The sequence below is a fragment of the Moschus berezovskii genome, chromosome 3, assembly GCF_049115385.1.
Source record: "Moschus berezovskii isolate FMDL1 chromosome 3, NW_MosBer_1.0, whole genome shotgun sequence".
Taxonomy (NCBI): domain Eukaryota; kingdom Metazoa; phylum Chordata; class Mammalia; order Artiodactyla; family Moschidae; genus Moschus; species Moschus berezovskii.
The window spans coordinates 122,085,565-122,110,869 of record NC_142462.1 but is presented as its reverse complement, the minus strand read 5'-3'; the positions used below and the strand labels follow the sequence as shown (position 1 = coordinate 122,110,869).

At 51.7% G+C, this 25,305-nt stretch overlaps 1 protein-coding gene across 4 annotated transcripts; it reads left to right on the top strand.

The window, feature by feature from the left end:
• The first annotated feature begins 2,574 nt into the window (after positions 1–2,574).
• ZNF746 (zinc finger protein 746) lies at positions 2,575–24,307 on the top strand. 4 transcript variants are annotated; one of them, XM_055421465.2, is made up of 7 exons: positions 2,575–2,819; positions 5,772–6,071; positions 6,157–6,277; positions 7,815–7,928; positions 18,947–19,138; positions 19,924–20,049; positions 21,436–24,307. In XM_055421465.2, the coding sequence occupies exons 1-7, from the start codon at positions 2,796–2,798 to the stop codon at positions 22,485–22,487; spliced, it is 1,929 nt and encodes a 642-aa protein (XP_055277440.2). In that variant the 5' UTR covers positions 2,575–2,795; the 3' UTR covers positions 22,488–24,307. The 4 variants fall into 4 exon arrangements, with proteins under 4 accessions (XP_055277440.2, XP_055277439.2, XP_055277442.2 ...); XM_055421464.2 differs by having other exon boundaries at positions 2,576–2,819; positions 21,433–24,306; XM_055421467.2 differs by having other exon boundaries at positions 2,579–2,819; positions 6,196–6,277; positions 21,436–24,305.
• Positions 24,308–25,305: the final 998 nt, after the last annotated feature.

Here is a 25,305-nt window from a genome sequence, read left to right as displayed (position 1 = left end):
CATAACCACGGAGGTAACACCTCTGTTTCCTTGAGAATGAAGAAGCCCCTTCTCCAAAGTAATTCGGGAGCTGATTGACACATGGTGTCATGAGAACAAAAGCAAGCTAGTACGTGTGTAAGTAGCTTCAGTCGTGTCCAGCTCTTTGCAACCCTGTGGACTGCAGCCTGCCAGGTTCCTCTATCCATGGGACTCTCCAGGCAGGAATACTGGAGTGGATTGCCCTGCCCTCCTCCAGGGGATCTTCCCAACCCAGGGACCAAACCTGAGTCTCTTATGTCTCCTGCATTGGTAGGCGGTTCTTTACCCATAAAGCCACCTGGGAAGCCCAAACTGGTACATGAGTCACCACCAAACAGGCCACAGTGACAGGAGCAGCCCCAGTAGTGTTCAACTGGGTCCAGTGCCAAAGCAAACGAGTGACAAAGAAAGGCCAGCCCCAGGAAGGTTTGCAGAATAGCCTGATCTAATCTGGGTCTACATGTGAGCAAGGAGAGCCCGGGAGAGGCTGGCAGATGGGCCCAAGGACCTTGACCAGTAAATAATAGAACTTTCACCCCCTGGAACCAGGGTTCTCCCCACAGTAACCCCATTGCACAAGGCCTAACCTAGACAAACCTGGCTAGGTTCTGATGGCCTTTTTTTTTTTTAATAAAGGACTTTTCTGTGAAGCTAAGGAAGCTTCAGACAGCACCCCTTGTGTCACCTGTGTACCGACTTTTTAAAACTTGGAATTTTGTGAAGAATTTTTTCTTCATATTCCCCAGTTATACAAGCTTCAGGGGTGCACCCTTGGTACAGGGGATGGGTTATTTGGGAAGGAAAGATGATATGGAAGAAAAGCTAAAAGGAAAAGAAAAAATAAAGGTAAAGGACTCTGGGGCAGATTCCAGAACATTCTCCTGCAGTGAGTGGGTCGACTTTGCCTGCTCAGGAATTTCCTCCAAAAGGCCAAAGGGTGCAGGGGCTCCAACTGGGAAACCCCTATCCCCTATCACACTCCCACATTTGAGGGGCAGGGTGGGAGGTTGGAGCGCACATCAGAAAGCAGCGGGGCTAGCATCAGTGAGAAAAAGAAAGTCGGGCACCCGAAAGGACCTCCCGCAAAGGCAACACTGAGCAAAGTGTCGCCTCCCCACCCCTGCTCCTCCTGGGGAGATTCCACTTTCATACACAAAGTGCGCATACGGGATGACCCCCTTGCGGTACGTTCAGCTCCAGGTGATCGTGAGAAAACAAAGGGCACCCTAAGGCCCGGGGCGGCCAGAGCCTCAGCCCTGCGGAGCACCGAGCACGTGGTGCGCAGGTCCCTCTCCGCCCAGAGTCCAGTTTAGAGGACACGCTGGGCGGCAATGCATCTGCACGGCCACACGGGGGCGTCAGTCAAAGGCGCTTTCCCTCCGCCAGCCCCGGTTCTCCTTTAGAGGAGTTTTGCGACTTATTTTTCTCTCCTCGTTTAAAAAATACTATTCTTGTTATTACAAAATATTTTAAAAAACATACTGTCGTTACGACAAAACGTAAAGCATTTAAGTTAGAAAATGCATAAAAATGGCTTGTGGTCTGATTGTTAGAGAACTACTTAGACCATATGCTTCCAAACCTTGCAATGATTATCTATGTAATCATGATACACCTAATATATATTATATACATAACATATAAAATCATATAACCATCCTTGACAGACTTCTTTTAAAATGTCATGAACATCTTCCCTTACAAACTTTTTGAGCGAAATAATTACAGGTATTGGTGTTGTGTTCCGCTGTCCACTGCATTAAAAAACATTTTTATAGGTCACCCACACGTTAGAGAAAGTTGCAAGTGCTGCCTACCGGGATATAGTGAACTATATTCCTATTGCTGGAAGGACGTTTTTCATTTCAACTCGAAGGTGAACAGGAGGGACGGCTGGCCAAGGAAGTGAACACGCCGAAGCCCCGAGCGCGGGGGCCAGGACCCAAAGCCGCAGAGGCGACGTGGCTGCGGCCCCTGGGGAGACGGCGCGGGCCTCCCGGGGCTGGCATGGGGCGGGGGAGCCAGGGGGCGGCTGCCGTCGCCGCGGTCACCGGGCGGGGCGGCCCGGCCGGTCCCTGAAACGGGAGATTCTTTTCGGTCACCGAGCCCCTCGGGGCGCTGGGGGACCGAAGCCCGAGACGCTCGCGGCCCCGCGGGCAGGTCGGACGCTGCGTCCAGGCGGCAACTCTGCGCGCGCGCCCGGCCGCGGCCGGTGGGTCCGGGCGTCGGGGAATCTGGGGATCGGGGTGGCGGGCCAGTTGGCCGGTAGATGGAGGGAGCCGGAGAGTCGGCGGGCCGGTGGATCGGGCGGGCGGTGGGTTGGCGGGGGCCGGGGGTCGGGGTGAGGGGGAGCGTGGGCAAGTCGGCGGGGCGGGGGTTGGGGGAGTCGGGGGCTCGCTGGGCCAGCGGGCCAGGCAGCGTCCGGGGGCTCGGCGGGCAGGCGGGCCGCGGGGCGGGGCGGGGCGGGGCGGGCGCCGCGCCTGCCGTTCGCCTCTCCGGGCTGCAGGTGGGGCTGTGCGGCCGCGCTGCCTCCAGGAAGCCTCACGGGCCTGCGCCGGCTCCCAGGATGCAGTGTGGACCGGCCGGGCGCTGACGGCGGCGGCGCGTCTGCGGGCGGAGCGGCGCGGGCCGGCCAGCGAGGAGCGCGGCGACGCGGGCGGGGACGGCGGGGCCGGGCGGGCGCCGCCTGCGGAGAGGCCGGGGGCCGGCCTGCGTGGGGCCGCGCGCGGCGGCGGCGGCGACTTCCTCCGGGCCGGGCCGGACAGCGCAGGGCCATGGCCGAGGCGGCCGCGGCTCCGGTAAGGGCGGCCCGCGCGCAGGGACGCGCGGACTCGGGGTCCCCGGGGAGGCCGGGGCCCAGCACACGGCGCCGCAGGCCCTGGGGAGGGGCTCCGGGGGCCGGGCCGGGCCGCCGGGCCTGGGGCTCCGGGCGAGCGGGACGCGGGGTCCGCCGGGGCCTACGGCGCCCGCCCGCCGGCTGGGCGCCCCGCCACCCCGGTTCTGGGCCGAGCCTGCGCCAGGCGGAACCGGCCGTCCCCGCACCGCGGGCCGCCCCTCGCCGAGTTCCTGCTGCCCTCCGGGGCTTCCTGCCCCCGCCCCATCCGCTGGCCCCCCATCTCCGCGCGCGCCCCCCGCCACCACCCCGCGTCTCCTTTCTCTGCCCACCGCTCGCTACCCCCCAGCTCCCCCCAGCGGCCTGGTGGCACCTGGGAGGTGTCCGGAGCGGCCGCGACTCCGCAGCCACCGAGTCCCCCTCTGCGCGCCCAGCTCCGGGGGGGGCGGTTCGGGGCGGGCGGACAGCTGCTCCCCCCGATTTCGTGGAGGCAGGCGCGGCACCAGCCGTTAGGCGTGATTTTGTCCTCGCAGCAAACCTGGGGGGGGGGGGGGGGTTGGACCTCACTGTCAAGAGAACACCCGAGGCCTAGAGAAGTTAACTTGCCCAGGATCGCACAGCTGGCAAGTGCGTGGGAAGAGAGGGTCGCTCTGTGAGCTGGGACACTCGGCCCCTCGGGGCAAGCAGACAGGTACACTTGGTGATGGCGAAGGGAAACACGAAAGAGGCAGGGGAGGGCACCGTCCGGGCCTGGGCTGCTGAGATGCGAGTGGGGCTTGCAGGGGAAGGCTCGGGTTTCACCAGCCTGTGCGGACCCGGTGGAGCTTTTCGGATAGGATAGGAGGCTTGGACACGGAGAGGCGGGCCCCGGCCGGCGTGTTCGAGGAGGAGTCCGTTTGCCTGGAAAAGGCGGTTTCGGTAGGGAGGCAGGGGGAGAGGAGGCCGTAGGGAGAATTGGAAGGATGTGAGGGCCTGGACTGCATCATCCCGGGTGGGGAGCCACTGAAGGCTTTGGCTGTTCTCTTCCCATCGGCGACTCCCAGGCAGAGAGTTTCCGTTTCCTTGGCAGGAGCCTTGAAGCCTGCCCCATGTCGACCGCTGGCCCTTCAGTGAGGAGAGGGCCTTAAGCAGTGTCCTCCTCCCACCAAATAGTGTGGAAACCTTCCAGGAGGCTCCCTGGGTCCCCGTTAAAATGTCAGAAAACTGGGTGGTGCCTTTGTAAGGTCAGAGTTGCTGCAAAGTCCCTTTTCTTGTAACACAAAGATGATGATAATGGCAGTCGGATGCTCTTGGAGGAGGTTAAGTAGGATTTTAGGGGATACGGAGCTGGGCAATAAAGTGAAGACACTTGTTAATGGCTGGGGCCTTATGTCAAGGACTGGTCACCAGAGGAGGACTGAGGGGAAGGGAAGAAATGCAGCCCCGCGCCCTGGGGTGCCTCGCACTCAGAGGCGTGGCTGACCCAGCCCGAGGTGCCAGGCTGGTGTGGTCCTCACAGCCTCAGGGCAGAACCACCTACCTGTTGAGCAAGAGACCCGCCTACATCCAGTTGTTTCTCTGCCAGTCCAGCTCCTCCCCATCCTTTGAGATTCCTCTTCCTTCTTCAGGTCAGAGGTCATTGGTCCAGCAGCCTTCCAGACAACCCCAGAATCCCAGATGCTCTGTCCTCAACAGTTTTTCCAACCTGTTTTCAAACTGTCTTGTCACTATTTTCTGAGGTGTCCACCTGTGTCCTGGTTCTCAGCAACTCTCTAAATGAATCCTCACTGGTTCCTATGAGTCACTTTTTAACTTTGCAAATAGTCACCAGACATTTGGTTAGGAATGATTTTCAGAATGTTGTACGGTACCATTGATTCTCAGACACTGCCAGAAGGTATAAATATCAGGTCTTCCTCCCTGACCCATGGGTCCTACCTTCAGATGTGTGTGTGTGTGTGTGTGTAGAGGGTGTCTAGTGGTCCAGCCCACCCAAAGCAAAATGTGCCAGGCAGGTCACTGTGCCAGGCAGGTCACTGGGGAGTCTCCGTGTCTTTATGATGGTTGCAGCACATATAAAGTCTAACCTGATGGCGAATGTCTTACCTTCCTTACTGTCTGTAAGGTGTGTCACTGATCCTGGGGCAGGACCAAAAATGTCTGAAACTGATTCTCCCCTTGTGAGTGGTGGGAACAGTGAGAGGAAACAGTCAGTCTCACCAGGGCAGGGCGTTCGCGTTGGATCCGAGTCTTAACTCTTGGCTGGGGGCAGAGCAGGGGAGGAGGGGGGATTAGCAGTCATGGTGATTTTTAGTTTGAGAGGGGTAGTGATTGGGAAGGGGGGGCAAAATCAGATTGTCCTAGGTGGAGAGGAATCGGTCACTAGATTTCTGTTTATTAAAGAGACATGAGATGCTTTTTTAAAACAGCAGTTGAGCAATGCTCGTGTTTGCGTCGTTTCAGTGAACCAGCTGTTTTTTTTTTTTTGCTAGGTCATCGTCAGTAGACAGATCCTGTGCGGTTATGATGGGAGGTGCTGGCTGGGCGCTAGTAAACCTGCAGTTTACTATTTCTTCACTAAAACATACCAGCAGCTCGCAGTCACTATTTAACACAATTGCACCGAGTGCCTGCCATGGGCCCCTGTGTGCTGTGAGCAGATACTGCACTGCCTTCAGAGGCAGAGGTGGGAGGTAACTGTACAGGGTGCTGAGTACCGTGACTGGGGTCTCCATAGGTGGGCTGTAGAGGCCTGGAGGGAGGGTACTCGCTCAGAGGAGCTGACCCCCCAGGCGGAGGTTCAGCCTGAACACCTCCCCATCCCCTATGTGCGCTCCTGCCCCCTCCCAGCCCAGCTCCTTGATGCCTCGGGGAGCTGGGGCTCACGGAACACAGCAGGTGGAATGACTGATGCTGGTCTCCTCTCTGTTTCTGAAAGATTTCTCCCTGGACAATGGCAGCCACGATTCAGGCCATGGAGAGGAAGATCGAATCGCAGGCCGCCCGCTTGCTTTCCCTAGAAGGCCGAACGGGCATGGCCGAGAAGAAGCTGGCCGACTGCGAGAAGACGGCCGTGGAGTTCGGGAACCAGCTGGAGGGCAAGTGGGCCGTGCTGGGGACCCTGCTGCAGGAGTACGGACTGCTGCAGAGGCGGCTGGAGAACGTGGAGAACCTGCTGAGGAACAGGAACTTCTGGATCCTGCGGCTGCCCCCGGGCAGCAAGGGCGAGGCCCCCAAGGTAAGCCCTGGGCACCGGGGGTGGGACAGCCTGCGGCCCTTGCCCGTCGGCGTGCGGGTGAGCCTGCGTGACCCTGTGGTTCCAGGTGCCCTTTGATGACGTGGCCGTGTATTTCTCTGAGCAGGAGTGGGGCAAGCTGGACGAGTGGCAGAAGGAGCTGTACAAGCACGTGATGAGGGGCAACTATGAGACGCTGGTCTCCCTGGGTAAGGCATACGATTCATTTCCTGGTTAAATGTGATTTAAGGAGGTATCAGGGCTTCCCTGGTAGCTCAGCTGGTAAAGAATCTGCCGGCAGTGCAGGAGACCCTAGTTCGATTCGTGGGTTGGGAAGATGCCCTGGAGAAGGGCTTGGTTATCCACTCCAGTATTCCTGCACTTCCTTGACAGTAAAGAATCCACCTGCAATGTGGGAGACCTGGGTTCGATCCCTGGGTTTAGGAAAATCCCCTGGAGGAGGGCAAGGCCACCCACTCCAGTATTCTTGCCTAGAGAAGCCCCATGGGCAGAGGAGCCTGGCGGGCTGCAGTCCATGGGGTTACAAAGAATCGGACACAACTGAGCGACTAAGCACAGACAGCACGGGGAGATTTCAACCTCCTTTTCCTGCTGGTGGTTTTTTATCGCAAGGACTCGTAAATCACTGGGACCCTTGGCCATGGACAGTTATCTCCCTCCCCTTACTGAAGTTGAGCCCGGGGTGACTGAGTCAAAGGCTGTCTTCTGCCTGGTGAAGTTCACAGGTCACCAAACTGAGAGGCGGAGCGACCCCTCTCCTAACCAGGCCCGGAGCACAGCCGTTCCTGTCGCTTGCTGAGTCCTGAAGCGGAGAAGACTCCTCCGACTCTCAGATCTTGTACCATCAGTCCACGTTTGAGGAGGGCTTTTGCTCTTGCCTTCTCTTACTGAGACGTGAGGCCTTGACCGAGGAGAATACGCGCAGACCAGGCTTCTCGTGGCCAGTGCTGTGCTACCCTCATCCTGAAGACTTCCCTGACCCTGGGGCTGCCGCCGCTACCCTCATACAATACCCCCCAAGAGGGCCTGGACTGTTTCTTCTGGACTTACTACCACTTCGAATGGTGTCTATGTGACCGCGGGTCTGAAGGCAGCAAGGCGCACTTATGAGGCGGGAGCAGGAACAGGTGTGAGGTTATATTCTGGTTTGGAGGAATGAACTGCTTCTTCGGGGCTTCCCTGGTGGCTCCGTGGTAGAGAACCCACCTGCCAGTGTCGGAGATGCAGGTTTGATCCCTGTGTCGGGAAGATCCCCTAGAGAAAGAAATGGCAACCCACTCCAGCATTCTTGCCGGGAGAATCCGACGGACAGAGGAACCCTTAGGGCTACAGTCCACAGGGTCGCAAAGAGTCAGACATGGCTGAGTGAATGAACAACAACTGCTTCTTAACCTGGAAACCCTGTATCAACGTGTCTTATGCTCAGCACCGCATCTTGGGCCGGATGACGCTTTGTTTTGGGGACCGTCCTGGGCCTTGTAGGATAGCCATCAGCCTCTTGCCAGCGGATGCCAGTGGCATCTCTGCCCCGTCCCAGTCTTGACAACCAAAAACATCTCCGGTTCTGACCAGTTTCCCCCGGGAGACAGACTCACCTGTGCTTGAGAATCACCGCCCTATACCAATCGAGAGGTGTGGTTTCTAGGCCATCTTGGTTTCCTGGGCTGCCTGTCCCCACCTCTTGAGTAGAACGTGGCCAAAGCTAACCCTTCTGTCTTTCTTCAGACTACGCCATCTCCAAGCCCGAGGTCCTCTCCCAGATCGAACAAGGGAAGGAGCCGTGCAGCTGGCGTCGCACTGGCCCCAAGGTTCCAGATGTTCCCGTGGACCCGAGTCCAGGTGAGGGGTGGGGATGGCTGGGGAGATAGCAGGAGGTCGGATGGACACGGGAGGACATGGCCAGAGCGGGCGTGACCTTCTTTCCAGGGAAAGCTGAGGAAAAACAGCAATGCTTTAAACCCGAGTTTTCTTATGACCTTTAGCACATTCAGCTTCCCAGCATGGAAACAGGTCGCAAACCTAGTTTTTAGGAAAGAGATGATGGCTTGGAATTAGGGGACGAGGGAGCTGGACACAGACAGGAAGGTAGAAGGTCATGAAGACAGGATTTAGTTCATTCATAGCTTTTCAAAGAGTCAGCCTTGCCTCTAGCCGAGAACCAGATTTCACTGAAACCCATTAGCAGTCACAGAACATTGACCCGTTAGTCACGTTTCAGCCCGACCAGAGCCACTGATTTATTTCAGGTGACTCTGGATACCCGACACCACAGTCTCAGGTTTTCCTGGGCCAGTCAGCACCTTTGAAAGTTAAGGGAAGGACAGGTGGACACACGAGAAAAGCCAAACGGCTGACGGGAAGACCTTGCTGGGCTGGGGGTCCGCGACAGTCTGTCCTTAAGCAGGGAGACCCCCCTCACCCCAGCGCCTGCAGCCTCAAGCCGGCCTCCTCCCAAGACCTCTTGTCTGTCTGCACCACCTGCCTGGGGCTCTTCGTCTTGTCTGAACACCTGTCTTAGTAAACAGTCTTATGTGTTTAATTTGTGATTTATGAAATGTGTCTTCCATGTGTGCCCTTATCACAATTCCATTTGCCCTTTCCCAGGGGCAGGCTGTGCCCAGAAAGCATTCATCAGTCTAGGTCAACAAACATGTTTTGAGAATCTCCCAGGTGCCAGGGACTGTGCTGAAAGCGAGACCTTGACAAAGAGCAGAGTGCTGCCTGGATGGAGAGGACAGGACACATGGGCAGCCAGCTGCTCGCCAGGGTGGGAGGCTCCCCGTAGGTCTGTTTTACTGCGCTGACGACATCCGTGGGGAGGCCTCCCTGGCTTCTCCAGCACGCTAAGAGAGTGAAATAGGGGCCTGGAAACACGGTGGCTTCCGGGGAGACCCTCCCCAGCACCCGCCTCTGGGCACTCATTTTCCCCTCTCTTGGCCTTGAGCTCCTCTACGGGAACCCCTGCCAGGTGGCCCCTCATCCCCTCCCACCCTGGTCCCTGGCTCGCCCTCCCCTTCTCGGGGCTTGGCGCAGCCCCATGACAGACCTTCTCTCCATGGCTCTGCAACCCCGAAGTCCTCCCACGGTGCTGCTCTGTGGAACTCAGTCCCCAGCAAGCGCCCCACCCCCATCCTCAGGCTCTCCCCCGTGAGTCCCGCCTGCTCCCCTCTCCTCCCCCTCCACTAGGCACCTGGGTGCTTCTCCTGCTTTTCCTCCTGCCTGTCCTTTGCTATTCCCCCCGCCGTTTTCTGACCTTTCGTGGTTGGGGTGCCCTCAGCACGCCCCCCTGCACCCACTCAGTCATCCCTGAACTCCGTGGGGTCCGTGTCCCTGTGGACAGCTGACAGATGTCCTGTTTGGAACATGTTCCCCGCTGAGCTCCTCATCTGCCATCAAAACCCGCTCCTCCCAGGCACTCCCTCCAGCAGCAGGCAGCCTCCACCCTCCTCTGTGGCCCCAAACCCAGGGTCTTCTCTGACCCTCATCCACACTGGTCCGCCCCACCCGGGAAACCCTGCCAGCACTGCCTGCAGACTCTCAGGCCCCTGGTTTCCTGCACGGCCTGTGGCAGGCGCCTCCTGCCCATCTCCCTTACCCTCCAGGGTCTGCTCTCCCGAGTTACGGCAGACAGCCCTGCTGGCTTTGCACTGACTCGCACCTTTGGGCTCGTCCCCCTGGCCCCCCCAATCCCTGTCCCAGCCTCCTTGCTGTTCTCCCAGAGCTCCACACTGAACCAGTCTCTGAGCCTTTGCGCCTGGTCCTGCCTTCTGCCAGGCATGCTCTCCAGGTACAATTTTATATTCACGGATTTTATGTGGACAAAGCTATTATTACATATGTAGAAATACAATATATTTCATATTTATATAAGATACAGGTTTCATATTTATAGATTTGCTTGTCTGGTAACCACCACCACCTTCGTTAGGATATAAATCTCAAGAGGATAAGAACTTCTATTGATTTTGTTCATAAAATCATTCTGGGCTCCTAGAATACTGCACAGAGTATATATATATAGCAGAGTAGGAATTTAGTATTTGTTGACCGTGTGCTGTTTCATCATTTGTATGTGTGTGTGAAAAAATATATTTCTGATATAATCTAACTTCCTTTTCCTATCTCTCAGCCTCATTCCTCACCAGGGTAACCAGTTGTCCAAAAGTCGATGTCTGTCCTCTCTATCCACATCTTAAAACTTCTCCTATGTACATATGTAGCCACAAACAATACAGAATATGGTTTTGTGTGTCTTGAAAACATCACATAAATGTCATTGTATCTATCGGTACTCTATTTCATACTTATCTCTGTTGATGCATATAAATCAAGTTCATTCATTTAAAATGGACGCTCAGTATTCTAAAAGCAACTGTATCTCAGTTTACTAGCCATCCCTCCGCTGAGTTGCACACACTGCTGCTGCTGCTGCTAAGTCGCTTCAGTCGTGTCCGACTCTGTGCGACCCCATAGACGGAAGCCCACCAGGCTTCCCCGTCCCTGGGATTCTTCAGGCAAGAACACTGGAGTGGGTTGCCATTTCCTTCTCCAATGTGTGAAAGTAAAAAGTGAAAGTGAAGTCACTCAGCCGTGTCCAACTAGTAGCGACCCCATGGACTGCAGCCCACCAGGCTCCCGGTTTCTAATTCCTCACCGTCACGAGTGGCAGCTGAGTGGACATTCATAGGCGCCTCTCTGTCCAGGTGCTGCTGTCCCTCCAGGGCACAGGCCAGGAGGGGCATGCCAGCCTCACCTCTGCCTTTGCCCCAACGACGGATCACCCACCCTGTGGTTCCACGGCGTCCGTGCTCCCCAGCCCTCACGGGTGGCGCCTGTCTTCTTACTCCCTTGCCCAGCTTTCAGAGTTAGATGCTTGCCAGTCTGACGGAAGTGAAACGGTATCTTGTTTTAATTTGCATTTCCCCAGTTGTGAATGGAGCTGAGCACCTTCTTCAGATAGTTATTTGGTTTCTTCTCCAGTGAATTATCTTTTTCTGTTTTTCTGCTGTTGTTTTTCATTATCTTACTGATTCAGGACCTCTATATAGTTTTGGATATGAACCCTTTATCTGTTATTTGCATTACAGATTATCTTCTCCCAGGCTGTGGCAGGTCTTTTAACTCTGTAGTCCTTGAGTAGACGTTTTAATTTTTGGCAGAGTTGTTAACACCAGTCTTTGCCTTTACGATCTGTGCTTTTTCTGCCTTAAAATATCCTTTCCTGCCTCCCTCTAGTTTTGCTTTTCACATTAAAGTCTTTAATCCAACTAGAATTCATATTTGTGTAGATTGCGAGGGAGAATTCTTTCAAAGTTTCCCCACAAGACATCTGACTTTCCAGCAGAGCTCACTGGATATTCTTCCTTTTCTCCGTGTGTAGAGTCTGTTGCATCAGGAACCAGACTTCCATACATGCACACACAGTTTCTCTGTCTTCACTCATTTTTGCTGTCTCTATCTCTGTACCAATTCTCTGTTGTTAATTTCATAATAAGCCTTGAAATCTAGTAGACTGCACATTCCCTACTTGTTCTTCTAAACTTTTCTTGGCTATTCCTGGACCTTTGTTCTTCTATATGAATTTCAGAATCTTTATGTCAAGTTCTCAGAAATCCTCTTGGAATTTTGACTGGAATTGCATTTCCTTTATAATTTCACTTCTGGAGAACTCCTGTCATTGCAATATGGAGCCCCCTTATCCACAGGAAGACTTGTTTATTGTCTCCTTCCGCACGTGCCTGAATAAGGCTTTAACACTTTTCTCCTCATTGTTATTTCTAGTGTGGATGAGATTTTTAAATTAATTACATGTTTTAAATAGTTGTTGCGGGTGTGCAGTTATGCCGCTGACTGTTTAGGGAAAGAAAACATTTTCTCAACCTCTCATTATGTCTAATGACTTGTCAGTTTAGATTCTCAGGGTTTTTTTACATAGACAGTTGTGCCGTCCATGGATAGCACAAAAGTTACCTCTTCTTTTGAAATTTTCTTAACTTTATTTTTCTGGTTTCGCAGTGGGTATAGGACATGGTTAAATATTAATAGCAGCCATGATAGCCGGCATCCTTGTCTGTTGAGTTTCAGCATTTCGACTGACTTTTTTGCCATAGACTTTTTGTTTTTCAATTGGGGGATAATTGCTTTACAATATTGTATTGATATCTGCCATACATCAGCATGCCTCAGCCGCAAGCATATGAATGTCCCCTCCCACCTGACCCCTGCCCCGTCTCCCGCCCTGCACCACCCCGCCCCTCTGGGTTGTCACAGCCCTGGCTTGAGCTCCCTGGGTCACGCAGCTCAGTCCCGCTTGCGGTCTGTTTTCCATGCGGTGATGTCTGTGTCTCATGCTGCTCTCTCAGTTGGCCCGGCCCTCCCCCTCCCCCACGGTGTATAATATGACAGGTCAGGTCTCTGTGTCTGCGTCTGCACTGCTGCCCTGCAGACAGGTCCATCGGCGCCATCTTTCTGGATCCCACACGCGTGTGTTAGTACACAGTATTTGTCTTTCTCTTTCTTACTCTGCATAATAGGCTCTAGGTTCATCCACCTCATCAGCACTGATTTAACATTGCTCATTACTAGAGAAATGCAAATCAAACTACAGTGAGCTATCACTTTGCACAGGTCAGGATGGCCATCATTAAAAAATCTGCCACAGACTTTTGAAGATAACTATTAGTTTAAAGACATTTCCTTCCACTTCTGGCTACGGTTTTTAATCCTGAACTAATTTGTCATATTATACCAAATGCTTCTTTTTAAAATATTGTTTTATTTCTTTCATACATTGTTACTGTGTATTATATAACATAAAAATACATACAGAATAAATACACATAACATAAACAAAATACACAAAGTTGAGCGAACAATTAGTCAACATCCCCCATATTCCCCACCTCCAGCATAAGAAACATATCATGACCAGAGCCTTTCAACCTTCCAGAACCCACTGTTCCTCCCAGACCCCACACCCTCCCTTACTCTTCACAGATAAACAGAAATGCAGACCTCTGAGATCATTCCCTTGCTTTTCTTTGCCTTTTTATTACCTGTGTATATATTCCTAAGTAACATTGTTTAACCTGTTTTTGAACTTTCTGTGAATGAGATCATACTATATATATATATTCTTCTTTAACTTGCTTTTTTCACTTGACTTTATATATTTGAGAGTCATCCATGTTGATGCAGTATAGCTGTAGCTCATTCCTTTTCGTGATTTTCACCCCTTTATAGTTTGTGTGTTTGTAACACACAATGCGTTTTTTCCTTCTGCTGTTGATGGGTGTTTGCGCTGTTCCTAACTTTTTTGCTTTCAGGAACAATGCTGTGGCAGAAAGTCTTACACATGTATAAGAGTTTCTCAAGGTAGAGAGCGGGCAGCCGCACTGCCGGGTCGCAGGAAAGTGCGCTCGGCTCTTCCCGGTGGCGTCTCAGTGTGCCCTGCAACTGCAGTGCTCCCCGTCCTCGGCCCCAGAAATGCCGTCTAGTTTCATTTCTGCCCATCTGGTGGCAGTGAAATGGTTTAAAATCTATAGTTTCAAATATGTATTTTCCTAATTAATGAGATTGAACATGATATCCTGTTTATGGGCCACTTATCTTTCCTCTTGTGTAAAATGCCTTCTGTATAGTTTTGTTTTCCCTTTCTGTATTGACTTATAAGAGTTCTTTACTGTTCTGAATATTAATTCTTTTGCTGTATATATATATCTTCTCCATTTATGGTAGATTTTAAAGAACAGATGCTTTTTAACATACCTGGACTTTCTATTTTTTTACCTTTATGGTTTGTCCTTTTTATGTCTTAATTAAGAAACTTTCCCCTACCTCATGGTCATAATACACCATCTTATTTTTCTTCTAAAATGTTGCCTTTCATGGTCAAGTTCTTAATCCATCCGGAACAAACTTTTGTGGCCACAGGAGGTTGGAACGCTGGTACTTTTTCACTGGCACTCTGGTCTTCCTTTGTCCTTTCAGGTAAACGTCCTAATTGCCTTACCAAATTCCATAAAAAATCCAGTTGGGGTTGTGGTTGGAACTGCACTCATTTGATTAATCATTTTGGGGAGAACTGACCTTTTTACTATACTAAGGGTTTTATTTATGAGGATCATTAAGTCCCTCCATGCAGCTCGTCTGTAGCACCTCAGCTAAGTTTTATGACGTTTTTTCGTTATATCTTATATTCCTCCGTTCTTGCATGTTTTGAATCTCTGTTGTCAGTGGTGCCTTTTTTTAAGGTGCATCTTCTGTTTGTTGCTGGTGTGTGTTGGGGTCGTGGGGACAGGGAGCACCCTTTCCCAGTGCTGCTTCTCCTGTGACAGGGCTCGGTTATGTAACATCCCACTGTCTCCCACACAGTTAGGCATCCCACCAGGGATGCACCTTGACGGGGAGTTTGGGAGCAAGGCTTGGACACGCATGGTCCCTGCCCACCCTGCTTCCCTTCGGCAGCTGGCAGCCCCCAGGGACGTGCTGCTGTACTGGGCAAAGCCTCCTTCACCATGGTCCAGGGTCAGTACTGAGGCCCCTCTTGCCACAGATAAAAGCTGCATCCCTGTTTATCAGTTATAAGAAGAGTTTATCCTCACCAGCCTTCCTCTTCGGTTTTACTTTTCTGATTGTTAAGATCCATGACAAGGAAGAAAAATGGTGATTGCTGTGCTCCCTTAAAACCCTAGAAGTAGATGAAAATGCAGTTGTCTTTTATTTATTGATATTTCTAAGAACTTTGCTAAAATTCTCATTAGTCCTAATAACGTGTATAATAATTGTCTGATGATTCTCAGGTTTTCTAAAAAGATCGTCACATCCCCTATGAGTAATACAAATTTTTTGTTTGTTTTCAAATCTTTATGTTTAGTTTTCTCTTGTGTGCTGGCTGAGAACTCCCAGAAAATTCTTATACAGAAGTGATGACAACAGGTGTCCAATTGGTTCATGATGTTAAAGAAGATGCTTTATAACTTTTCACACTGAGTCTAACATTTGCTAAAGGTTTTGTTGATCAGTATCATTTATCAGGCTAAAAGAGTTTTCTCTATTTCTGGTTGACTAGATATTTCTAACAAGAATAGCTGTGAATTTTTATGGAATGCTGTTTTGGTATCTATTGAGACGGTTATAGGCTTCCCTAGTGGCTCAGATGATAAAGAACCTGCCTGCAATGCGGAGACCTGGGTTCAGTCCCTGGGTTGGGAAGATGCCTTGGAGAAGGGAACGGCTACCCACTCCAGTACTCTTGCCTGGAGAATTCCATGGGGTCGCAAAGAGAGACAGTTATATGATTCTTCTTCTTTAACCTCCTGGAATGGTAAATTAGGTTATTTTTCTAATGTTGAACCAACAGTGCAACCTTGGGGAAAAGTCTTAAGTTACTCATGATCCTCTGTAAACAGTGCTAGACTTAATATGCTAAGTATTTTGTTTAGAATTTTGGAATCTTTCTTCATGAGTGAGCCTGGCCTATACTTTTCCTTCCTCGGACTGGCTTTGTCTGGTTTTGATATTAAAGATACAAGTTATGCTGCATTCCCTCTTTTTTAAATTTGCTCATAGAGTTTGTGTAATATTGGAATTATCTATTCTTTGAATGTTTTTCTTTCTAGCGGAGATTTTTATCTTCTAAGTTATTTAATAGTTATAGGATCTTCTATTATCTTTAATTATTTTGGAAGTTATGTATTGTTTCTATTCTTTTAGAAGTAATCTGGAGATGTTTATCTTCTAAAATACACACTTGTTATTTGTGTGTGTGTGTGTGTATCTGGTGATGATAAAAACTCTCAGTTATGAGGGTTTGTATATGTGTTTATATGTGCCTGAAAATGTCCTTGCTCCATTTCTGCATTTGAAGGACGTAATTCTAGTTTGATTGTTAGCTACTTTTAGCCCTTTGAAGATAATTTGCTAGCCAATATTCTTGTGGGTAATCTTTTTTCCCCTGCCTTTTAGATATCGGTCTTGGTGATCTGCAGTTTCACTACAGTGTATCAAGGTGTGGATCTCTCTTTCTTTATCCTGCTCCGATCACTGATATTTTTCAACAAGTTGGAAAGTTTTGCATCACTGTCTTTGTGAATGCTGCCTGGCCCCATTTCCTCTGCTTTCCTATTCTGGAACCGTTCACATCGTTTCATAACTTTGACCTTCTCTCCACATCTTCCTCTCCGTTCCTTCACTGAGCTCTGAAACATATCTTCTGATCTTTTCTTCTAGTTGGTTCACCTCGCTCTATCCAGCCATTTCCGTTCTGCTGTTTAACCTTCAGGTTGGGTGTGTATATCTCAGTTATTTGATGTTACAGCCGTTTTGTCCATCTCTTATTCATTGCGCTCTCGCTCCCCCTCGTTATTTCTGTGAGTGTATTAAACTTCAGATTCTGGTTTGAGGTTTCCAATATTCAGTTTTTGCAGTTCGTATTCTGCAGCTGATGATTTCTGATGGACTGAGGTGACTGGTTTTCCTGTTGAGGTGGTGGTTTATGTTTGGGAGTTCTTTAATGCCTGAGAGCTATTTAAAATGCTGTCCTGAGAATCTTTGTCTGCCTTAGCTGGTCATCAGGTCACTACAGTATTGGCTTTGAGGTTTTGGGGCCATTTTGTTGTGTGAGACCCAGCACAAGAAACCGTTGAGCACCCACCTGGGCTGTGTCAACTCCCAGAGAGGCTGTTCTTCCCATTCAGCCAAGACCAAAGGCCAGAATGGGTAGTCTCCTTCCACGGGGCAGGTTTTCACCTTTAAGTTTAGTGCACTGGGAATGTTGCCTTTGGGCCCAGGTTTATGTGTGTGGTGGTGGTGAGGAGTCTCCAGCCCAACTTCCCACCCTGCTTGAGCCTCAGGCTTCTCACAGGTGGGCCCAGTCCATCACAGCCCAGCAGTACAGTGGGAAATGCCTGGCAATTTACCATGGTTGACCTAGGCTTTCTTAGAGGTCATCCATGGTTAAAATCTTCGGGGGTTTTACACTTTACTCATCATTTTTGATATTCCATATTGAGAAGAGTTCCTCTGCACAGCTAACCAATCAGACAGAAACATTAGAGGTGAATGTTGCCTCTGTGTCCGTTGAAATGACGATGGTTTTCTCCATTAATCTGTTTGTGAGTTGTTACTGCATTTTCCAGGAGTAGCTTCTCCTTGAGTTTGCAGGATAAATATGGTTTGTTCTTAATGTATTGTCTCTTTTGAAAACATATCACTGGACTTGATTTGTAATTCTTTCATTTAGGATCTTTGTCTATCTGTTCATAAATGATCATTTTATAAATTGTTTCTCTAGTTTGTGCACTGAAAATTATACCAGCCTCATAAAATGAGTTGAAAGCGACTTTCCCTTAGCATTTTGAAGATATTAACTTCTTACAGAAGATATTATCTTGCTGATAGAAATCTGCTTTCAATCTGAATGTCATTCTTTTATCTTTGGTGTCCTCTCAGATTTTCTCTTTGACTTTGCTCTTATTCCATTTCACACAAGTACTGTCTAGGTTTGTATTCTTTGGTGTGTTCCTTCAAACCATGGGCTTACCATACCTTCAGTTTTGGAAAATTATCAGCCATTATTTCTTTCTACCTGTTGCCATGTATCCATTTCTCATTCCCTCCTGAGATTTCTACCAGCTCATGTTGGAACTTTTAGTTGAATCCTTTGTGTCTCAGCTTCTCTTTTATATTTTCATTTCTTTATCTCTCAGTGTTGTGCTCTGGACTGTTTCCCCAGTTCCGTCTTCTGAGTCACTAAGTTTCTCTGCAATTGTGTTCATTCTGTTGTTAAGCCAGCCATTGACTTTTTCATACCTGTGACTGCTTCTGTCATTTCTAGAATGTCTGTATGGTTCTCTTTCAAATCTGCCTTTTTAAAAATAATTTTCTGTCCTTGCCTTAGAGAGTCTTCCTTCATTTCTTTGACTGTTTTAAACATACATATGCTATTGTATCCTTCTAGCTGTTCTTTTTTTCCTATAGTGTGTGGGAGTGAGTTCTGCTGTGGCTCTCATGCCAGTTGGCTCCACTTCTGGTTTGTAGGTTTAGCCTTTTAGTAGGGGCCCCATAAGGCCTGCCTTGTGGGGATACCCTAATGGGCAGGTTTGCATTTGCCTTGGTTTGGGTGTCTCTTGGGTTGCCATGGTTTTCAGTCAACTTTTCTGTGAAAGTCTCAACTTAGGGCTTCTGCACCATGTGGGTAGTATGAAGTTAGTTTCTAATTTTAATTTCTTCTGGATGGCTTTCCTACCCATGGCCCTGGACAAGAGAGGCAGCTTCCTCATAGCTTACCTTTCCTCACAGATGGTCTTAGTCCCCATCTCCGCAATGGGACAGAGCCTCATGGCTGCTGGATGATGCAGGCAGCTCAGCCCTGCTGTCTTCTCACTTGGACATCAAAGCCCAGCCCCTAAGGCCTGCATCCTGTTTCAGCAGCTCTCGTTGGCTTCTCACTCAAACTCTTCGTTTGACTTTGTGTTCTTCCTTTGACTCTTATACATCTGGACTCTTTCTCTTGTGCTTACGTAAGTACATGTGTTTGGGTAAGGTTGTGGGGACAGGGGTAGATTTTACGTGTGTTTAAAATGAGAACAGGCCCTCCTGAGGGCAGTTCAGCCTTGCCCGTGGACCAGAGATCCAGCCCTGAGCGTGTGTTCTGTCTTCCAGCCTGACCCATGTTCTCCATACCATGTGACCTCATGCTTTGCCTGGAAGGCCCCGCAGTTCCTCTTTGAGCTCTTGCCTTCCCTTTCCATCTGGCACTTTGACCTTTGCAAGGCCCTGTGCACCTTTCCTTGGCTGGAAGTGTGTCCACCCCAGGGCCACTGATGCTGTCACTCACGTATTCTCTATTTTCTCAGGCTCGGGGCCCCCGGTTCCTGCCCCTGACCTCTTAATGCAGATCAAGCAAGAAGGTGAGCTCCAACTCCAGGAGCAGCAGGCTCTAGGTGTGGAGGCATGGGCAGCTGGACAGCCAGATATTGGCGAGGAGCCATGGGGCCTCAGCCAGCTCGACTCCGGAGCAGGAGATGTCTCTACCGACACTGCCTCTGGTGAGTGGCTGAGGCTGCGAGGAGACAGAGGGAACCAGATGTAGACACGGAGGGCAAGGCCTGGGAGGAGGAGTTCGTGGAAACATCATGGCGGGGCTGCGGGTTCTGGAACATCTAGCCTGACTAGTTTAGGTTTCCCACCTCATGGCCGGGGTTGCTCCAGATGACATCTTGCGAGTCCCTCTTGGCTCCGAGATGCTCTTGTCCTGGTATTTTTCTGCTTCACTCTCACCAGCCACATCCCTGTTCTTCTTGCCCCAGCACTGAGTATTTAAATCACCAGCTGCCTCCTAAGAGGGGCTGTGTGGAGGTAGAGAACAAACTTAGGGTTACCACGTGGGTAGGGACGGGGAGGTGGGATGAAATGGGAGATTGGGAATGACATTTATACACAATGTATAATAGACAACTAATGAGAACATACTGTGCAGCACAGGGAATTCTACTCAGTGATCTGTGGTGACCTAAATGGGAAGGAAATCCGAAAAAGAATATGTGTACACGTATAACTGACTCACTGCTAACACAGCAGAAACTAACACAACATGGTAAAGTAACTATACTTCAAAAGAAAATTAAAGAAAAAAAAGGGGGAGGGGGCCGTACTACAAGAGTCAGCGACATCTCCGTTTCCTGGTGCCTCAGAGAAGGGGGCAAAAACTGGTTCAGGGGAGGTGGGGCCGTGATGCTCGGGCGGGAAAGCTGCCGCTGGTGGGGTCCCCGGGCTCCTGCCTCCCCGCTCTTTCCTGACCCACGCGCCCGCCTGCTCTCTCTCTTCACTGCAGGCGTCCACGCCAACTTCTCAACCACTATCCTGCCCACGTCCTGGCAGGCTGACCTCCCTCCCCACCACCCCTCCTCCGCCTGCTCAGATGGGACGCTGAAACTCAGCACGGCTGCCTCCACAGAAGGTAAGGGGTATGGCGGGAGGACCAGGAGAGGGAGGAAGGGAAGTATTCGTGGGGAACCGGAAGTGCTCGTGGGGACCGGAAGTGCTCGCATCTGCCCCTGAGGCACCCGACCTGCCAGCCAGGAGGCATTTAGGGGCCAGTGATGCGAGAACTTTGTGCAGTCTGGCCTTTCTCTCCTTCCAAATTCTTAGACTTGAACAGCCTTTATTGAGAATGTCCATGTTTCCCACAGTTCCTTTCTTGTATTATTAACCAGTCAGTCCTGACAGGCTGATCCCTCGAAAAAATAATACCTCTTGCCCAGACTCAGCAATCTGGCTCCTCTCTGGCTTGGAAAAGCCAAACCCAACCGAAACCAGTTCTTAGGTATTATTAGCACTACCAAAGACAGAGGTCCACCAGCTCAAATTGGAAAGAACTGCCATCAGTTCAGTTCAGTCGCTCAGTTATGTCCGACTCTTTGAAACCCCATGGACTGCAGCACACCAGGCTTCCCTGTCCCTCACCAACTCCCGGAGCTTACTCAAACTCATGTCCATCCAGTCGGTGATGCCATCCAACCCTCTCATCCTCTGTCGTCCCCTTCCTCCTGCCTTCAATCTTTCCCAGCATCACAGTCTTTTCAAAAGAACTGCCATATTTATGTATTAATTTTCTGTTCTGTTTTGAAAACCAGTTAGCTGTTACTTCAATAATTTCTGTCATATTTTAACACCCCCAAATTGTGCTAAAAGCCTGGATCTCTGATATAAAACTTGAAAGTGTGAAATTCAAGTACATTTAAGTAAAATCAAACATTACTATTTCATGAATATTTTTATCATTAGCTAGCTGGCTACATTTACTGAATGCTTGCTGCATGCAAAACAGCATGCTCAGTGCTTTCACGTGTGCTGCCTGGTTTAATCTTCATGCAACCCTGTGGAAAAGGGTATTCACAGAGGAACTTGCCTGAAGTTGCAGCTGCTCTGTGGGGAGCCAGGGTCCAGTCACAGATATGCCTGAGCCCAGCTCTGTGCATTGCCACCAGTGGTCTGAGTTCCTTCCTTGGAATAGCTTCATGATTAGCCTTAGTGGCCAAAGTGAAAATGGGAAGTGATGAGATGCAGTGGTGAAGGCTCTGTGGTGAAGGCTCTAGAACAAGGTGAGCAGGTATGATGGTTGCTTTACCTGTAGAGAAAGTTCTGGAACATGATGTCCTCACCCACAGTTTGAGGCAGTTGCCTGACCACCTTGGCCCCTCTGCTGAACTGAATCCTGAGGCTTGGAGACTAGGCTCAGAGTGGCCTTGGTGGGGCTGAATATCCAGATGAAAGTATCAGATCTTCCCTTTCTAAGCAGGAAGAGGGACAGAATGATACCTGGTCTTTCTGTGTTTCTCAGCAGATGTAAAAATTGTGATAAAAACAGAAGTCCAGGAAGAAGAGGTGGTGGCCACACCAGTGCACCCTACTGACCTAGAAGCCCATGGGACACTGTTCGGACCAGGCCAGGCCACAAGGTTCTTCCCCAGTCCTGTTCAGGAAGGAGCCTGGGAGAGCCAGGCCAGCTCGTTCCCCAGCCAGGACCCCGTGCTGGGGCTGAGAGAGCCCGCCCGGCCCGAGCGCGACCTGGGTGATCCCAGCCCCGCAGTGACCCAGGACGAGACCCCTCCAGGGGACTGGCTCTTCGGGGGGGTCCGGTGGGGCTGGAATTTCAGGTGTAAGCCTCCCACGGGCCTCAACCCGAGGACCGGGCCCGAAGGACTGCCCTTCTCCTCCTCCGACAACGGAGAGGCCGTGCTGGACCCCGGCCAGGCCCCGAGACCTTTCAACGACCCCTGTAAATACCCCGGCCGGACCAAAGGCTTCGGCCACAAGCCGGGTCTGAAGAAGCACCCGGCGGCTCCCCCGGGGGGGCGGCCGTTCACGTGCGCCGCGTGCGGGAAGAGCTTCCAGCTGCAGGTCAGCCTGAGTGCGCACCAGCGCAGCTGCGGGGGCCAGCCCGATGGGGTGCCCGGGGCGGCGGGCGGCGCGCGGGATGGCAGCGGCCTGCGGTGCGGCGAGTGCGGCCGCTGCTTCACGCGGCCGGCGCACCTCATCCGGCACCGCATGCTGCACACGGGCGAGCGGCCCTTCCCCTGCACCGAGTGCGAGAAGCGCTTCACCGAGCGCTCCAAGCTCATCGACCACTACCGCACGCACACGGGCGTGCGGCCCTTCACCTGCACGGTGTGCGGCAAGAGCTTCATCCGCAAGGACCACCTCCGCAAGCACCAGCGCAACCACGCGGCGGGCGCCAAGCCGGCCCGGGGCCAGCCCCTGCCGCCGCTGCCCGCCGCGCCCCCCGACCCCTTCAAGAGCCCTGCCGCCAAAGGACCCTTGGCCCCCACGGACCTCGTGACTGACTGGACTTGTGGCCTGAGTGTCCTGGGACCCACCGACGGTGGGGACCTCTGAGCCCTGCGCGGCCGCCCAGCCCTCGGGCCCCCGCAGGCCCCGGTGTAGAGTCGTCTCTCCAGACGGCCGGGCGGCGTGCGCAAAGCCTCGAAGCCGGTCGGACAGAGCCCGGAGGGGAAACCAGATTCCCATTTGCCGAACTGCTCACCGGAGCAGGAGAAATTCCCAGATAGCCCAGCTTCAACCTCTAAACAAAGTAGAATTCTCTGATTGTGAAACTGAGCAGCATAGAATCTTAAGTAATTTAATTACGAAACTTTTTTTTTTAATTCTTGGAAGACAAAGCTGGAAAATAGTAGTAGCACCAGTTTAACAGTGTACCTTTGGTTTCTGGATTGCGTGTGTGTTGTGGGCTGTGTCCTTACGGAGTCTTGACAGAGCCGCCAGGAGCTTGGCCTGCCGGGGATGCGGGTGAGGAGGCACTCGGACCTCCCTGGCCCCATTGATCCCCGGGGGATGGGCCGGTCTCAGCGTGTACACGGCCCCAGGGGAGTGGAGAGCCGGCTCTGCCCGGGGCCAGCAGGGTGCCGCGGACGTCCAGCCACAGCTCGGGCTCGAGGACTGAGCCTGAGCAGCCTGGCGTCTTCTAGCACTTGTAAAGGCCCCCCCGCACAAGTGCCAGCCCTGCCGCAGGCACCTGCCACCCCATGGCCCTGGGACGCACGAGACTCGGGGCCTCTTGATGGAGGGCTGTCTGAAGACACCGGTAGGGCTGCAGAGGTGAGGCGGGGCAGGGGCGGGGGCGGGGGGGTGCAGGGTGGGGGGCGGGGGGAGCAGGGCCGGCCACAGAGCCTGGCCTGCCCACCACCCTGCCACGGGGGATACCGCCCTCTGCTCCAGCCCGATGTCCGCTTCCTTTTGTCCTCGTGTGGTGTCTTCTCCCTATCCAAACGCTTCCGCCCCGAATCTCATTTGATTGTTCCTGTGACCTAGTGAAGTGCCCGGAGCATCATTTCCCATAAGAGAGGAGGCAGAAAGTTAACTCCGAGGAGGGACTCGGCTCAGCCTCGCGCGCCCCTCTCTCCGTGTGCACAGTGAGTGCAGACAGCTGGCAAGAGCCTCGGGTCAGATGAGTCGGCGCGCGGCTCATCCTCCTGGCCCGGCAGTCTGGGGGAGGACAGCTTTTCACGCTGCCCTCTTAAAAGATTTGCCCCCTAACTGCCCGAACCAGAAGTGGTCAGGCCTCACACTTTAGCTGAGCCTCTATGACTGTTGGTTGCTCTTCCCCTCCCACCCCGGGGGCCAGGACAGGGCTTACTCGCCCCCTGGCTGGCATCTTAAAAGAAGGTGGAATCAGAAATGGGCTCAGGTTTCTTGATCCCATCCCAATGCTGTCCCTGCCACACGAGCATCCATTCCCGTTTTGTTGAGGCAGACGCTGGTTCTTTGACCCCACTGGGATCTCGTTTCCCCGAGGACAGGGAGACCACGGCTCCTGTTCATTCAGCTCCCTTGTGTGTACTTTTATTAGGCAATAGACTAGTTAAGAAAATTGTTTCTATGTACTGTATATTTTGTACCTGTTTACACTTCTAATATTGATATAACTGATATTTTGAAAAAAACAAATGAGACATCCCGTTAAAAATAAAACCTAACCAGCACCGAGGTAGTTTGGTGGGTTTATTCTTAAAGCTGGTCTTTGGCACTGGTGCCTCTGCACGCGTCACCCGCGGTCAACTTCTTCTGCAGTCTCCTGCTCAGGGTCACTGGGCCCAGGGAGGCAACTGTTTCTGAGAGCTGGGATGGGAGAATCCAGAGAAGTTTGACTTTATTAAGATAAAACTGACATCCGAGAGAAAATAAAGCCACATCCAGTCCCTTTGCTTCAGGATATAGTTATGGTTTTTGTCATTGAGTTTAACATAATATGATACCATGTACATGAAGATAGGAAGAAAAAAAAATTGCAGGATATATAAAAAAAAGACAAAACCAAGCTGGATGTTTTCTCTTTGCGTCTTTTCTTGGCTGGGCAGAGGCCAGGAAAGGACCCTGGGTGCCTGTAGTGGCCGTAACCCTGATCTTGGAGTGAAGTCTACCTGATGGACTTGAGCCAGGCTGGCTGACACCCATATTCCCACCAACCAGAGTTGACAGTCGTTAGCAATCCTATCTCATGTTTTGGTTACACTCTCTTGTTTTGATCATTGTTTTTTCTTAAGAAAACGAAAAGATAAATCCACTCGTTTGTCACTGAGGGCATGGGAGGCAGAGAAGGAAGGGCAGTGGAAGTCATCTAGACCCGTCGTGAGATGGCAGGAACAGGCCATGGCGTCTCTTTCCTCCTTAGCAGCTCTGACCTGTCTCCTGTGCTTCTGGCCCCCGCTGGCCATGTCTCTAGTGCTTGGAAGTCAACCGGGACACTTCTGGTGTCTGCTCAGCTCGTGGTGCCTCCCTTCCACCACCACGCCCTCACCCATCCTCATGGTGTCCTCATATCCCCTGACCTACACGATGCATGCCTGTTATGCTAGCACCCCATGGCTCATGAATGGACGACTCCTACGTTCTGGCTTGGGTGCAGTCTCCAAACAGATGGCATGGGAGGAAAGGGTTTAGGTAGTGGGGAGGGCAGATGGAGTTAGTTCACTCTCAGACATCCAGAAGGGGGCACTCAATCAGTTAGGAAGACCAGACACACACTATGGAATGGAGGGCTCCAGCATGACTCTCAAAGGATTCCTGGGAACCCCTCCCCTGCCACTACTCTAGGAATCCCACTGAGGCCCAAGCACAGTGGTCCTTTGTATTAGTTTCCTATCGCTGCTTTAACAAATTACCACAGACTTTGTGGCTTGAGCTAACTTAAATGGCT